Genomic DNA, 12,585 nt, shown 5'->3' with positions numbered 1-12,585 from the left:
AGTTTAAAAATTAAAACTTTTATGCTGTTTTCCACAATAATTTAAGAGTATGGGTAAATGATTTTATTATGTATCAGAATCCAATAGTAATTTTATATCTAATGAACAAAATAAAACAATCAATTTATTTTTGAGAGAATACCCCTAAGCTAAACACAGAAGAGCTGATTATTTGTTACTTCTGCATTTATTGACACATAAATGATACACAATAAACTGCACATATTTAAAGTGAACTATTTGTTAAGTTCTGACAGAGCAATACAAGTGTGAAACCATCACCACAGCCAAAATGATGAACATATCCATTCCTCAAAGGTTTCCTAGCAGTTCTTTGTAATCTCTCCTTCCTGTCCATTCAGGTCTACTGTCCTATCCCCAGAAAATCACTTATCTGTATTTTGCAACTATAGACTAATGTGAATTTTATAGAATTATATATGAAAATTATGTCTGGATGAATGGATAAAGAAGATGGGACACACACACACTGAAATATTATGCAGCCATCAAAAAATGAAATCTTGCCATTTCCAATGATGCGGATGGAACTAGAGGGTATTATGCTAGGTGAAATAAGTCAATCAGAGAAAGACAATCATCATATGATCTCACTGACATGTGGAACTTAAGAAACAGAGGATTATAGGGGAAGAGAGAAAAAAATGAAACAAGATGAAACCAGAGAGGGAGACAAACCATAAGAGACTCTTAATCTCAGGAAACAAACTGAGGGTTGCTAGAGGGGAGGTGGGTGGAGGGATCGGGTAAGTGGGTGATGGACATTAAGGAGGGCATATGATGTAATACTGATGAATCACAGGCCTGTACTGTGATTAAACAAATGAGCATTTGTTTAAAAGACTATCCTCTCTGTACTGAAATCCTCTTACATCTTTGTCTAAAATCAATTGACCACATATATGTGGATCGACTTTTGGATTCTCTAATCTGTTCAATTGATCCTTACCTCACACTACATCCAAATATTAAATTAAAATTGACCAAAGTCATAAATATAACAGCTAAAAGTATAAATCTTAGAAGAAAGCATAGGTATAAATCTTGTATGACCCTGGATTAGGTGATACATTCTGACACCACAATCACAAGTAACCAAAGAAAAAATATAAAGTGGACTTAGAACTAAAAACTTCTGTGCTTCAAAGATACCATCGAGAAAGTAAAAGACAATCTACAGAATGGGAGATAATTTTTGGAAATCTTATATGTCAGATAAGGGGTTAGTATCCAGAATATATAAATAACACTTGAAACATAAGAATACAAAGACAAGTAGTCCAATTAAAAAGAACAGGATCAGGGTGCCTGGGTTGCTCAGTGGTTAGGCGTCTGCCTTCGGCTCAGGTCATGAACCCAGGGTCCTGGGATCGAGCCCCACATTGGGCTCCCTGCTCAGCGGGAAGCCTGCTTCTCCCTCTTCCACTCCCCCTGCTTGTGTTCCTGCTCTTGCTATCTATCAAATGAATAAAATCTTTAAAAAATAAATAAATAAAAATAAAAAGAACAGGATCAGAATACACATTTCTCAAAAAAAAAAAAGATATATAAGCAGCACAGATAAGATACTTAACATCATTAATCACTAGGGAGATACAAATCAAAGTAACAATGAGGTACCATTTCATATGCAGCAGGATGGCTATAATAAAAGGACAGACAACGTGTTGGCAAGAATATGGAGAAATTGGAACCTTCATATATTGCTGGTGAAAATTTAAAATAGTACAACTATTTCGGAAAACATTCTGACAATTCCTTAAATAGTTAAATATAAAGTTACTATCTAACCTAGTAATTGCACATCTAAGTGTGCACTCATGAGAAATGAAAATATATAACTACACAAAAATTTGTATGTGAAAATGTTCACAGCATCATTAGCCAGAAAGTGAAGACAACTCAAATGTCCATCAGTTGATGAATGGATAAATTAAATGTAGTATATCCATACAACGGAAAATTATTCATCCATAAAAAGGAATGAAGTACTGATTCATGCTACATGGATGACACTTGAAAAACTTTGTGTTAGGTGAAAGAATGTAAACATTAAAGGCTACATACTATATGATTCCATTTAGATGAAATGTCCAAAATAGGTAAATCCAGAGACAGAAGGTAGATTAGTGGTTGCTGAGGGTTGGGGGTTTTAAGAGGGGATAAGGAGTGACTGCTTAATGGTACAAAGTTTCTTTGTGGTGTGATGAAAATACTGTGGTGATGGCTGTACAACTTGTGAATATACTAAAAACCACTGAATTGTACAATTTAAAAGGATAAATTTTATGATAGAAAAAAATTGAGATTGAATTTACCTACCTATGTCAATTTTTTAGACACCTACTAGAAATGTAATTTGGAACTGTGTTGAATCTATAGTTTGAGGGGGGAAATTTAACAATATTGAGTCTTCAGATCCACCAACAGAATCTCTCTATTTAGGTTTTGATTTCTATCAGCAATGTCTTCCAGTTTTCAGTGTATAGGTCTTGCACATATTTTGTCAGATTTATCCACATTTTATATTTTTTGATGTTACTATAAAATGTATTTTTAAAATTTCTATTCATGCTAGTTCATTGTTAGCATATAAAAATACAATTGGGTTTTTAAATAATGATCTTATATCCCATAAACCAATCTCATTTACTAGTCCTTGGAAACTTTTTTTTTTAATATTTTATTTATTTATTTGAGAGAGAGTGAGTGTGAGAGAGAGCAAGAGAGTACACAAGCAGGGGTAGGGGCAGAAGGAGAGGGAGAATCAGACTCCTCCAGTTCATTAGGGAGCTGGACGCAGGGCCTGATCCCAGAACCCTAGGATCATGACCTGAGCCGAAGGCAGACGCCTAACTGACTAAGCCACCCAGGCGCCCCTAGAAGTTTTTTTTTTTTTTTTTTTTTTTGTAGATTCAATCTAATTTTCTACATGGACATAGCTGTCTATGAATAAAGCAGATTTATTACTTCTTCCTATACAATCTGTATGTTTTTATCTCTTCTTCTTGCCTTACTGCATTGGGTAGAACACCTCCAGTAATGCCAGCTGAAGAGCTGAGTGGACACCCTTGCCTTTTTCATGTCACCTGAAGGTTTTTCATAGATGCCCATTATGAGGATGAGGACTCTTCTATTTTACTCTTTTATCTTACATGATATGTTACCTTTTAAATATATATTTCTATACGACATATATATCCTTTCCATTGTTGGACTTGATTTACTAAACTTCTTTTCAGACAAGATATTGGTCTAGTGTTTTCTTAAAATGTCTCTAAGATTTTGGTATCAAGGTAATGATGGTTTCACAGCATGAGTTGGGAAATACTATCTCCCAATTTTCTGGAAGAGTTTTGTAAAATAGGTATTATTTCTCCCTTAAATATGTGGTGGAATTCACCAGTGGCACTATTTGAATCTGATGATTTTTTTTTGTGAAAAATGTTAAACAATTTTTGTACTTGATACAGGGCTACTCAGGCAATCTATTCTTTTGGAATGAGCTTTGGTAGTTTTCATCTAATTTACTGAATTTAATGGCATAAAGTTCATAATATTCCTTTACTGTCTTAATATTTGTGGATTCCATACTGATACTATGTCTCTTGTGTTCCTGATACTGGTAATTGTGTCTTTCCTCTTTTTCTTGTGATCAAACTAGACATGGACCAATTTTATTATTTTCACAAAGAACCAGTTTATATTTTCTTTTTTATAATTAACACATCATATTATATTCGTTTTGAGTAGAACCAGCTCATGGGTTCATTGATTTTCTCTATTTTTATCTTCTCTAATTTCTGTCCTGAACTTATTTTTCTTCTTTCTTCTGTTTACTTTAGGTTTAATTTGTTCTTTCTTTGTTTCTTAAAAACCAACAGCACTGATTTGAGACTCTCATTTTATTTATATATTCATATATTATATAATTATATATTAATAGAGCCACTGAAGCTTTTTTTTGATTAGTATTAGCACATGTATTACTTTTCTATTTGCTGCATAACAAATTAATGCAGGGGCTAACAATACCTTAAAAAGAGATTTATTTATTTATTTTGAGAGAGAGAGAGTTGTGGGGGGCAGATGAGAGGGAGAGAGTGTCTTAAACAGACTCTGCGCTGAGCGCAGGAACCCAACACGGGGCTTGATCTCACAACCCTGAGATCACCACCTGAGCCGAAACCTAGAGTCAAACACTTAACCAACTGCACCACCCAGGCACCCTGAAAACAATACTTATTTACAATCTCACAAATTTGTGGGTTACAAGTTCAGGTGGGCTCAACTGGATCCTCTACTTAGGGCTCATAAGGCAGAAATCAAGATGTCAGATGGGATGATCTCCTATCTAAAGACTCTGGGGAAGAATCTGCTTCCTAGTCCATTCAGATTGTTGGCAGAATTCAGTTTTTCATGGTGCCAGGTCTGAGATGGTCTGTTTCCTTGCTGGCTGTGGGCCATGTCTCTCTCTGTTCCTGAAGGATGCCTGCCTTCCTTGTCACAAGACATCTTCCATTTTCAGACCAGCAGTGATGCACTAACTACTTCTCAGGCTTTAAATCCCTGACTTCTGCCACCAGCTAGAAAACAGTCTGCTTTTAAAGGGCATTTGTGATTAGATTAAAACCACTGGAATAATCTCCCTTTGCCATACAACATAAATAATCATGGAATGGTATCTCATCCTATTCACAGGCTCTACCCATATTCAAAGGGGGAGAAGATTATAAAGAAAGAGAGTCCCTGGGAGTCAGTCTTAGAATTCTGCTTACTATAACATGGCATACTTTTTCAATTTCTTTTAATCCATTTGTATCTTTATACTAAAAGGGGGGCTTTCTTGTAGACAGTGCACAGTTATGTCTTTCTTTTTAAGATTCTATTTATTTGCCAGCAAGAGAGAGAGAGGGAGCATGCACAAGCAGAAGGAGTAGCAGGCAGAGGGAGAAGCAGGCTCCCTGCTGAGCAAGGAACCCCCTGCAGAACTCGATCCCAGCACCCTGGGATCATGACCTGAGCTGAAGGCAGACGCTTAACCAACTGAGCCACCCAGGCATCCCCATAGTTATGTTTTATTTTTTATCCAATCTCTATCTCTAATTGGGGGTATTACATTTAATGTAATTATTCATAAAGAATAATCTAAATCTACCATCTTGCTCTTTTGTATTTGTTTCATTTGTTCATTTTTTCTAAACATTTTTTTTTAAACACTGACATTTCTCCTCATTATGCATCATATTTTTCTGCTTCTCTGCATGCCAAGTAATATTTGGTTGGATCTGAGACATTACAAATTTTATCTTGTTGATTGGATGCTGGATATTTTTGTATCCCTCTAAGTATTTCTGCATTAAAGTTTGACGCTTTCAGATTAGAAGGACAGGAGGATTAATTTTGCTCAATTACAGTGGCAGAACTGTTCTCAGTAGTATACTCCATGAATTATAAGGTTTTCCACTCTAACTGCTATGAACACATTATTCTTGGTCCTAAATTAGCCCCAATGACTGTTCCCTCTAATTCTTTTGGGTGGTTCTTCCCCTAGCCTTGGGCAGCCCCCTCACATACATAAGCTTGATCAACACTCACCTGAAGATTTGAGAGAGACCCTCTGTATATCTCTAGGTGTCTCTCTGTCTCCTCTGTCTCTTTTTGCTGGTCATTCCTATCTGGTACTCTGCCCTGAAAACTCTGGTGGCATGGGTCTCCCTGGATTCCAAACTCTTTCCTCACTGAGGGAGATTGCCAGGCTCTACATGGGTTTCCTCTTCTGTGCCTTGTCTTGAACATTCTATCAATGCAGTAAGCTGAGGTAATCATACAGCTTACCTCATTTGTTTCCTATCTCTCAAGGATCACTATTCTTTGTTGCCTGGTATCCAATGTTTTGAGAACCGTTATTTTATATATTCTGTCAAGGTTTTAGTTTGCTCAGGTGGAAGAGTAAATCTAGTCCCTCTTACTCCATCCTGGCCAGAAATGGAAGTTCTGGTACTTATGTTTTATTCTCTTCAAGTGTAATGAGAGGATAGAAGACTGGTAAGTAGTGAGGGTTATAGAAGACGGCTGCAAAATTCCAAGAATGTAAACATATACCAATGCTCCCCAACTTAAAAAGAAAGTCATATGTCCATTAGGAAAAACAGTAACAATACAGCATTTCCCCCAAATAATAAGACAGTGCTTTCTAACTTACATTCTTCACTTAAAGGGTTAAACAATAATAAACCTTTCTTACATAATAAATGAAAAAATTTGTCATGATACAGAGTAATAACTAATTAAGATAGAATAATCTGAGTTCATTAGGTTAAATCTATAATACAAAGAAATTTTTCTAATTTATTTAAATTAACATTTTCCCTATTACGTATATTGACTATAACATATTCAAATGAACACATTTACAACCTGACTGAAGAAAGGAAATAATGACCTTTGAGAAGTCCAGAGTTATCAATGGGTCCAGGATATACATTTTGATCTCCCATCTGGTATTTGTCCCAACTGTCAAAGCCAACATATTTTTTCCACTGTTTGAACCAGCGACTATCAACTAGGTACCTAAAAAAAGAAAAGAAATCAGTAAAGGAAAATACCTGTAACCATAGGAATAGCAGAGAAGCTATCTATTTTTGATATTTCATTTTATATTAAAATACATGCCTACTTCAAAGGATTGAGAATAACTGTAATGTGACTTATAATCTGGAAAAAAATTTTCACTTATACAGTTATTTCTATTGTTCTATAAATACCTACTAATGAGGAAAAGTATTGACATACACATTTAAAAAAAATCCTTAACAGCACCTCTTAGAAAATGCAATAGCTATTCCATAAAATGTTTGACAACTGAACAAAAATTCAAATGGGAATTATAAGAATGAATCAAAACAAAATTTTAAAGTACAACATGGTAAAATATAAAGAAATATCAAAATGGTTCTTCTGCAAAAAACTTACAAAGACAGTATGTTTATTTTATATATTTTACTCTATCTTTCTGGGGATAAGGAAAGTGGATTATTAAAGGTTTGCAAGACTGATTATAATAATTGTAATAATAAATTTTTAAAAACTTTCGTTAGCTTCTTTACCAACAAAAATTAGTAACAACAATATGCCTCCATCTATTTCTCATAAAATCTGCTGGGGCAGGCAGGATAGATTTTTTTTGATTGGTTTCAAAAGTGTGGTACACCAAGCACTGTAAGCATTACTGAAACTATATTCATCTTATTTTCAAGTACCTACAAACTGGCTTCTCATCAGATGACCAGCGACAGAAAAAGTAAAATAATGGTGCTCTAGTAAAGAAAGCTCATAAACCTAAAAAACTTTACAAATTTATTCTGACTATATTATACCCACTATGAAATACTGCTTTGCCATGGACTCATAATTATTTTAAATTCTTTTCCAGAAACATTTTCCCGTACTTAACCAGGTTCAATCACAAACATAATCAAAAGTAAAGGTTAACAAGCTGTTTAAAGCCCACATGTGTACTAACATAGGTAATCAAGTGTTTTTGGAGATCATTCTAATATATCTGTGCTTACTACACACAACACTACGTATAGGAACGAAATCCTACAGTTATACAGTTATTTGTTTGAAGCAAAGGCACCTATCTAACAAAATCCTACAATTCCTAGAGAATAATCTTCAGCAGTTTAATTCCCTTAAAGTGGGTACTGCAGAATTATCTATACACTAGTACTCCAAACCTACTGTCAGGATTATGTAACTGAAATTCAGCCCCCAAATTGTAGAATTTGAGACTTATGAAGAAAAAAAGTTCAGAGACTAAGTCTTAAGAAAACCCTATTTTTAAAATAAAGAGATTAAATCAGCAATAACTTTACATATTAAAGAAAATTATACTTAAGTATTTATCATCCACTAAAAATTTTTTAGACTCCCTCCTGCGATTTAAACAAAATATTCAGACATTTCATTTCCTTTGCAACCTAATGTCATACTATGTGGCCTTTCTTCTGTTCCATCTATTTTTGTCAGGAGTCAGGGCTTTCAGAGCTGGTACCAATTTGATATTATCTTTATTACTTTAATCTTGATTTCTTTTTAGGGCAAGTTCCCCCAGCTTGGTGTTGTTGCAAATTGCCTTAACTGTTCTTGGCCATTTGTTCTTCCATGTGAATTTTAGAGTCAGTTTATCAAGTTCCACAAAAAATACAATTAAGATTTTGATTGGAATTTGTTGAATTTATTAAACAGTAACATTATAAATAACAATGTGATTTATAAAACTGACATTAAAACTATTTTGGAAATACTATCAAAATTCTATTTACATTTATTTAAAATATATTTCTAAAAGATGGGGTTTTATCTCCCAAAGTGTTTAATAAATCCTTTACTGTATGGTAGAGGTTTGCACTGGGTAGTATTCATCTGTTGTTATATTTCTAGTTTAACTCTCCTAGGTCTTGAAGTGATTACTTTCTGTATAATGATACTATTATGAGAGGAGACTCTTGTACTTGATGGGTATTTATCTGCTTTCAACTGAAAAGACCGTCGTATCTCTATTAGAGGCCACATATATCTTATTTGTAGAATTTTGTGGTAATGAAACATGAGGGGAAATATAGGAAAAAAACAGAAACATCTATTACAGAAATAATATGTAGACTTCTTACTCAATAAAGACAACAATATTAAATGAAGTGAACTAAATAAAAAAATTATGATTTTAAGACATTTACATAGATTTGTTGTAAAAACTCTACCCCTAATCTGTGAATCTGCCAAAACGTAAGAATCTTCAATTTGAACTGGTAAAAGCCTACAACAGAATCAATAGTTCTCAAAGATTACAAGTAAGTGAACAAAGACTCGACTTACACATTCTCAACAGCACTCCTAATCCTTGGTATGCTATTAGGATCCAGACAGGGCCAATTTTATAGCTCTCAAGATTTTTTTGTTTGTTTGTTTTTTAAATAGCTATAACTATTTGTAAAGACTGATATTTCATGACTTTTATTCTTAGACCTAAGAAAGAATAAAAGGCACAAAATAACAATCTTTATATACAGTTATAACTATGATCATAAGATGAAGTCTAAAATCCTTAACATCGCCTACCTGGTTTTGCATGATCTATCTACTCTTGCCTATCTAGTCTTAACTGGTACCATTTTTCTTTGCTGAGATGGAACTACAATAACCTTCTTTCAGTTACCAGACACTCCATTTTTTGCCTTATGGCTCCATCTGCCTAGACTATACTCCTATTAATCCCAACATCTATTTAATTCCTATAATCTTTCAGAGAGCCTACATTTCACTTTCTCAGGGAATCCTCCCATAAGCCTTTCCCACTTCCTTTCAAACAGTATGGAAAAGGAGAAATAAGATGGCAAAATCAGGCTACAAGATATCAAGACTGCTTATTAAGTTAAAGAAATTACTTTTAATAACAAAATAACTAACGTGAGCTTTACTCTTGGGCTAGGGGCATATTTCTAAGCACTTTAATATATTGGCTCATTTATTCCTTTAACTACCCAATAATATAGGTACTATTATAATCATAGGCACACAGGAATAACTTGACCAAGGTTACAAAGTTAGTGCGAGACCTGTAATTAAAAAATGTGATACTGGCATAGAGAGAAGCAAAAAAGACCAATGAAAACAGCACAAAGAAACAAGAATTGGATTCATGTATATGGGGAACTATGATATACACCAAAAGCATCATTATGAATTAGTGGGAAATGATCTAGCTAAGTATATGGGAAAAAAATAGAGCTTTACCTCACATATGCAGTCAGTTCTACTCTAATGCTTGTTTTGAAAACTTGAATATATTAAACATGATTGGTATATTAGGGAACAATAACACAAATTTCAGTAAATGCTCAAGCACTACTTTAATTCACAAGCAGGGCCAGGACTAAGGTGAGGCAAGTGAGATGCCTAGGAACCCTAACAGGAAGCACCTCCTTAAATTCTGCCCCCTAAGTGCCTAGCTTGCTTTACTGTAGCCCTAAATGAAACAAACACAAGGTGAATGTAGAAAACTACTCAGCTGTACTGAACCACACAGGAATGCACAAAACACACACACTTCAAACATCATTTTATTTTTTTTTAAGAGGGGGAATGCAGAGGAAAAGGGAGAGAGAGAATCTTATGCAGGCTCTACACCAGCAGAGCCCAATGTGGGGCTCAATTTCACGACCCTGAGATCATGACCGGAGCCAAAATCAAGAGTCGGAAACTTAACTGACTTGTGCCACTCAGGCACCCCTGACACTTCAAACATCTTCAAGCGTGTTATGAGCCACACTCCCACATCTGCTGTTACAACTTCTTGGCAGATTTAAGAAAACTTTCCTTCCACCACTTTGCAATAATTCAAGCTGCAACCCTTTAAATCGTACTTCTTTCTACAAGTTAACTTTATCCTTTTCAAAATAAAATGTCATATTTATTGTGGTAGTTATGTATTTCTTAACCATTTAACATATGTAAAACTGTGCTACCATTTTTATTATGTTTTTAATGTTTCTCTGACAAAATTTTTTTGAGTGCTGTGTCCCAACCCCATTTTTCCCATATGCCCTGTGTTTTTTATTGCATGATTTTGCATATAACATGGTGGTTTTTAGGAACACATGCTATGTTACAGCAGAACTGTACAAAAATAAGTTATAGTTGGATTAAAAATGTAAATGTGAAAGTAAAAGTACAATTTTTTAAAAAAGATATGAGAAAATCCTCATTACCTTAGAATATATAAGAGTTAAGACAAAAAGCAAAAACCTTAAAGATAAAGACAGATAAACTTGCCAAGGTTAAAACGAAAGGCTACCATTCAACAAAGACATCACCAAGAGAGAAGATACAGACTAAATACATATACTCCAGGTAACTGACAAAGGATTAGAATACATGAAGAACTCCTTTAAGTTAATAAATTAAAAAAAAAATTTTAATAGAAAAAAAGCAATTCACAGAAGAAAAAATCAGAACGGCCTCTATACATAGGAGAAGATGCTTAATCATTAACCATTAGCAATGGGAAAAATACAAACACCATACCATATCGTCTCATGAAGCTGGTGAACATAAGCATGTGCACATGTGTCAACAATATCAAGTTGTAGAAAAGATGTATAGTAATAGGAACTTGTATACTGCCAAAGGGGGAATAAACTAGAACCTTCACTTGGGATGGTAGTTTGGCAACATAGTCTTTTAAGAATAAAGATGTACATACCATACAATCATTTATTGCCATTGCTAAGTTTTTAGCCTACAGAAACTCTTGTATATATTTACAAAATTACAACTAGAAGAATATATAGTGCAGCATAATTTGTAACAATGAAAAGGTGGAAAAAACCTAATATCCATTATTCATACCCAAAAATACTACACAGAAATTATAATGAGAAATACAACTACATGTATTAAGGATAAATCTCAAAACTACAATGTTGAACCAAAAAAAATTGCAAAAGGACACATGTAATATAACATAAATATATAAAGATAACAGATGCACAGTTTAACTACAGAAATTTAAAAACATGCCACAAATAGTATATACTATTTACATTCCACGCATATATATTAAAATATATAAAATAATTCAATAATTTAATTATAAAACTAAATAAAATAATATATAAATAATTTAAAATTGTAATAAAAATCGGTTTCAGGATGGTGACTCCCTCTGGCAACAGAGGGAAGGTAATGGGATTAGGGAAACATACACAGGGACATTCAACTGTTTTTGTAATGTTTTACTTTTTTTAAACTAAGAGATGTGTGCATAAATATTTTGTTATATTTTTTATACTCTTCTCTCTTCCTGAAATATTACATTAAATATGATTAATATCTTCTACTTAATATAATAGTTTTATATACACATATACACGGACAAAAATGGAGTCAAATGTATAGATTGAATGTTGAGGTCAAAACTGATAAAGTTAAGTGACAGTCAACAAATGAAAAGACATTTCAAGCATAAAAATAAGTAATTATAAATACAACTTAGGTTTTTTTTTTTTTTTAAGATTTTATTTATTCGGGGGGGGGCGCACAGAAGGGGAAGGAGAGGGACAAGCAGACTCTGCACTGAGTGTTAAGGTCAATGTGAGGCTCAATTCCAGGACCCTGAGATCATAACCTGAGCCGAAACCAAAAGTCCGGTGCTTAACCGACTGAGCCACTCAGGTGCCCCCTTAGGTTTTTTTTTTTAATTGGGATAAAAATATGTATAGCAAAATGTACAAAATGCAGTTTGTTTTACTGTGTATTTTTTTTTAAAGATTTATTTATTTATTTATTTATTTTTAAAGATTTATTTATTTGAGAGAGTGAGAATGAGAGAGAGAGAGCACATGAGAGGGGGGAGGGTGACAGGGAGAAGCAGGCTCCCCGCCGAGCGGGGAGCCCGATGCGGGACTCGATCCCGGGACTCCGGGATCATAACCTGAGCCGAAGGCAGACGCTTAATGACTGAGCCACCCAGGCACCCCTTACTACGTATTTTTGAAA

At 34.1% G+C, this 12,585-nt stretch overlaps 1 protein-coding gene across 2 annotated transcripts in view; it reads right to left on the bottom strand.

Moving 5' to 3' along the window:
- USP15 (ubiquitin specific peptidase 15) overlaps positions 1–12,585 on the bottom strand; it is a 114,441-nt gene that overhangs the window by 87,553 nt on the left and 14,303 nt on the right. For both annotated transcript variants that reach the window (XM_028110804.2, XM_028110805.2), the window contains exon 2: positions 6,467–6,594. In XM_028110804.2, the coding sequence (XP_027966605.1) occupies positions 6,467–6,594 (128 nt within the window). The remainder of the gene's footprint in view (positions 1–6,466; positions 6,595–12,585) is intronic.

The sequence above is a fragment of the Eumetopias jubatus genome, unplaced genomic scaffold (assembly GCF_037043125.1).
Source record: "Eumetopias jubatus isolate StellerSeaLion01/CBP00866 unplaced genomic scaffold, mEumJub1_p1.0 scaffold_8, whole genome shotgun sequence".
In the NCBI taxonomy this organism is placed as follows: domain Eukaryota; kingdom Metazoa; phylum Chordata; class Mammalia; order Carnivora; family Otariidae; genus Eumetopias; species Eumetopias jubatus.
This window is presented reverse-complemented; position numbering and strand designations above follow the sequence as displayed.